At 46.8% G+C, this 3,966-nt stretch overlaps 4 protein-coding genes across 4 annotated transcripts; all 4 read left to right on the forward strand.

Annotated features, from left to right (window-relative positions):
• Window positions 1-46: 46 nt before the first annotated feature.
• VTN00DRAFT_2548 (uncharacterized protein) lies at window positions 47-361 on the forward strand (the record flags this gene model as incomplete). The annotated part of the gene is made up of 2 exons (XM_069428772.1): window positions 47-70; window positions 125-361. 2 exons carry the CDS (start codon window positions 47-49, stop codon window positions 359-361), a joined length of 261 nt encoding a protein of 86 aa, XP_069283594.1.
• Window positions 362-445: 84 nt separating this feature from the next.
• VTN00DRAFT_2549 (uncharacterized protein) lies at window positions 446-847 on the forward strand (the record flags this gene model as incomplete). The annotated part of the gene is made up of 1 exon (XM_069428773.1): window positions 446-847. One exon carries the CDS (start codon window positions 446-448, stop codon window positions 845-847), a length of 402 nt encoding a protein of 133 aa, XP_069283595.1.
• Window positions 848-1,425: 578 nt separating this feature from the next.
• Window positions 1,426-1,965, forward strand: VTN00DRAFT_2550 (uncharacterized protein; the record flags this gene model as incomplete). Its single annotated transcript, XM_069428775.1, has 1 exon — window positions 1,426-1,965. The coding sequence occupies one exon, from the start codon at window positions 1,426-1,428 to the stop codon at window positions 1,963-1,965; it is 540 nt and encodes a 179-aa protein (XP_069283596.1).
• A 1,056-nt stretch (window positions 1,966-3,021) lies between these two features.
• On the forward strand, window positions 3,022-3,714 carry VTN00DRAFT_2551 (uncharacterized protein; the record flags this gene model as incomplete). The annotated part of the gene is made up of 2 exons (XM_069428776.1): window positions 3,022-3,126; window positions 3,196-3,714. 2 exons carry the CDS (start codon window positions 3,022-3,024, stop codon window positions 3,712-3,714), a joined length of 624 nt encoding a protein of 207 aa, XP_069283597.1.
• Between the last annotated feature and the right edge of the window lie 252 nt (window positions 3,715-3,966).

The following is a 3,966-nucleotide window of genomic DNA, read 5'->3' on the forward strand; positions in this document are numbered from 1 at the left end:
CTTTGACCACCTTTCTTGCAGAAGGCAAGCAGGGAAAGAAGCGAAAATGGAAAACATCACCCCCCAGGAAGTTGTTCAAGTTCTTAGAGAATTACAGAATCAAGTCAATTGATTGGAGAACCAGCTGCAAGAACAGACTGGTGAGAATACCACCCTTAGGGAGCAGGTTAACCAGCTGCAGGACGAGCTTCAAAACCAGATCAATGGGAACAACCAACTCCATGAACAGATTCACCTACTGGGACAGCAGGCTGGGGCAAGCACCAACCATACATTGAACCTTGCAGCCCAGGACCCTACCGACCCTGATGTCAACTCCAAGACCAAGATTGTGAAACCCAACCTCTACTATGGCGACTGAAAAAAGTTGCAGACATTCATCTCCCAGCTGGAGCTCTATTTTTTCTTCAACCCCCACAAATTCCCAAACAAAGAAAGAAAGGTCATGTTTGTGGCAACCTACCTACAAAGCACTGCAGCCCAGTGGTTTGACCCCTACCTGAAGGATCGCCTGGAAAGGTCACCAGAACAACAACAAGCTGAAACCACCGAGACCTTCAACAGCTTCAATGCTTTCCTGACTTGCATCAAACAGAACTTCAGGGATTTGGATGAGGTAAAAAAGGCCACCAGGACTATCATGTCCATCCAGCAGAAAATGTTGGTCACCAACTATACCACGGAGTTCCAACAAGCAGCAACCTTCCTTGGGGACTGGTCAGAACAAGTGCTCATGGAACACTACTATCAAGGACTGAAAGAGGAAGTCAAGAATGGGCTCCTTGCAGCAGAGGAACCAACTGACCTCAATAACCTGATACTCATGGCGACCCGAATTGACAACTGACTCTTTGAACAACGGACTGAGCAACAACAATTCAATCCTTTTCAACAAGCCCCTTGACACACAGGAAATGGAGGCAATGCCATGGAACTAGACAATGCGACTAGAAGAGAACAGAGCACCCAGGGAACAACAAACAGACAAGTCAGAGGGCCCAACCCCAACTGGACAGATGAACAGAAAAAGTGCTATGAGCAGAAACTGTGTATCCACTGCAGAAAGAATGACCATATGGGTTGGAAATGCCTGGACAGAAAACGAGACAACCAGAAACAGATATTGGTCACAGAAAGGAACAAGCATGCTGAATTACCATGGATGGCCTGCTATGATAACAACTGCTCTGATCATCATGCCTCCAAGAACGCGACAGGATGGTTTCCAAAAGACCCCAAGAAATCAAAAAACTAGAGGACCCTGCTAGTATGGGACCCTTGCAGGAGTCTTGGTCTAGGTCCCTGAACCTGGCCACAAGCACGCGAAACAGAACAACACTCAATGGAATGGACTTATTGAAACAATTGGTGATCACTGTCAAGATCAACAGGAAAAAAGCAAGGGCCATGATCAACAGTGGAGCCATGGGAAATTTTGTCAGCAACACATTTGTCACCAGGAATGGGATCCCCTTCACAGGAAAGAAGGAGCCGTATCAGTTATCTACAGTTGATGGATCTGCCAGCAGCTATGGAGGAGGATGGGTGCGGATGGAAACTGACCAGTCCTCCCTGAAGATAGGACAGCACAAGGAAAAGATCAACCTTGATATCACACGGATGCCAGGACATGATATAATCCTAGGGATACTGTGGTTGAAGATGCACAACCCACAGATAGACTGGGTAACAGGAAAAGTGCAATTGGCGAAAGAATCCAACAGAGGTATAAGGCCTGAAGGGCATCCTGAGGGAGAAGAACTGCCAGTGGAGATCAAAGAGATCTCCCAGAATGCGATGATGCAAATGTGGAAAAGGGGAGAACAAGTAGGAGTCTTGTATCTCACCCCAGTACTGGATTTGGTAATTGGGTCCATGGAACAGAAGAAGGACCAACCACCCCTGAGTGGAATGGAAGCAGTCCCAAAGGAATACTGGGACTTTGAAGAAGTCTTTAAGGAATGAGGCAGAGGACAGCTGCCAGAACATCAGCCTTGGGATCATGAGATACCCTTGAAGCCTGGAACACAACCGGTGTTCAAACCTATTTACCCACTCTCAGAGAAGGCGCATGAGGCGCTCTGAGAGTATGTTGAAAAGAATCTGGAATGAGGATATATCCGGCATTCCACATCACCGGCTGGATACCCAATTTTGTTTGTCCCAAAGAAGAATGGGAAACTCCGACTTTGTGTGGACTATCACCAACTCAATAACATCACTGTCAAGAACTGCTACCCCTTACCACTCATCTTGGAGTTGCAGGATAGATTGCGGAAGGCAAAGTTCTTCACCAAGCTGGATCTTAGAGAAGGGTATTACCTGGTGCGCATGAAGGAAGGGGAAGAATGGAAAACCGCCTTCAGGACCCAACTAGGACATTTTGAATATACAGTTATGCCATTTGGTCTTACCAATGCGCCCGCAACCTTTCAGAGTCTGGTCAATAATACCCTATGGGAATACCTGGATGTCTTTTGCATGGCCTATTTGGACAACATCCTTATCTACTCAGAAACCTTAGAAGAACACAGACAACATGTGCAGAAGGTGTTAGAAGCCCTGAAGAAGAAAAAACTCTCAGTTGCACCAGAAAAATGTGAATGGCACACCCAAAGAACAGAGTTTCTTGGCTTCATGATCTCCCTGGGACATGTTGAAATGAATGAAGGAAAGGTCACAGCCATACAAGGATGGCCCAAGCCAACAACAGTCAAAGAGACACAGGCTTTTCTTGGATTTGCCAACTTCTATTGAAAGTTCATATGGAACTACTCCAAGATTGTGGAACCTTTGACAAAGCTCACCTGAAAGGATCAAAAGTTTGAATGGGGAAAAGAACAACAGGAGGCATTTGATCTTCTTAAGCAGAAGTTCTGTGAAGCACCAGTCTTGGGAATATTTGACCCAGAAAAACCTATTTTCATTGAGACAGACGCTTCAGACTTTGCAATAGGAGCATGCATCAATCAACCTGATGAACAAGGACAACTACATCCAATTGCCTTCTACTCACGAAAGATGACCCCACCGGAATTGAACTACAATATCCATGACAAGGAACTTCTGGCCATTATGGCGGCTGTGCAGGAATGGCGACATTACCTAGAAGGAGCAAAGTATCAGGTTATGATATACTGTGATCATAAGAACCTGGCATACTTCACCACCACCAAAGAGTTGACCTGAAGACAGGTCAGATGGGCAGAAGAGCTGGCCCCCTATGACATCAAGATTACCTACCAAAGAGGTTCAGAAAATGCCCGAGCAGATGCACTCAGTCAGAGACCAGATTACCAAGAGGGAGAACCTTCTCCACGGCCCGCGATTTTCCGGCAGGAGACTGATGGAACCCTCACAGTGGACAGGCAAGCTGCACCTGCTCTAAGACTAGGGCCTGGTACATGGGCAGAAAAGATTAAGGAAGCATACCAGAAGGATTCAATGGCAGAGGAGCTTGAGGAAATCAAGAATGATCCCAACATAACCAAAGGAAAAGGAGACATCATCCTATTCAAGGGATTGGTCTACGTCCCAACCAAGCTAAGGGAGGACTTGGTCAGAGACATCCACGAAGCCCCGGCTCATGGACATCAGGGAATAGAGAAGACCATTGAGAGGATTACCCGGAACTTCTACTTCCCAGGATTAAGGAGGATGGTGCAATGTATAGTGTCACAATGCGATCTTTGCATCAGGAGCAAGGCAGCATGACATGCACCATATGGGCTCCTACAGAACCTGGATGCACCAGAGAGGCCCTGGCAATCCATATCACTGGACTTCATTACAGATCTACCTGTGTCCAAAGAGCCTCTAACAGGAATAATATATGATTCCATCTTGGTGCAAGGGGAGAATCCTAGGTGCAGGCGAGCCATTGAAGATGCTGATTGGGACCAGGTCATAGAGGGGAGGTGCCTACTACTAGGGGATTTCAACGCGCATAGCCCCCTATGGAACCCA

Source organism: Thermoascus crustaceus (assembly GCF_041956765.1).
Source record: "Thermoascus crustaceus strain CBS 181.67 unplaced genomic scaffold VTN00scaffold_10, whole genome shotgun sequence".
Classification (NCBI taxonomy): Eukaryota; Fungi; Ascomycota; class Eurotiomycetes; order Eurotiales; family Thermoascaceae; genus Thermoascus; species Thermoascus crustaceus.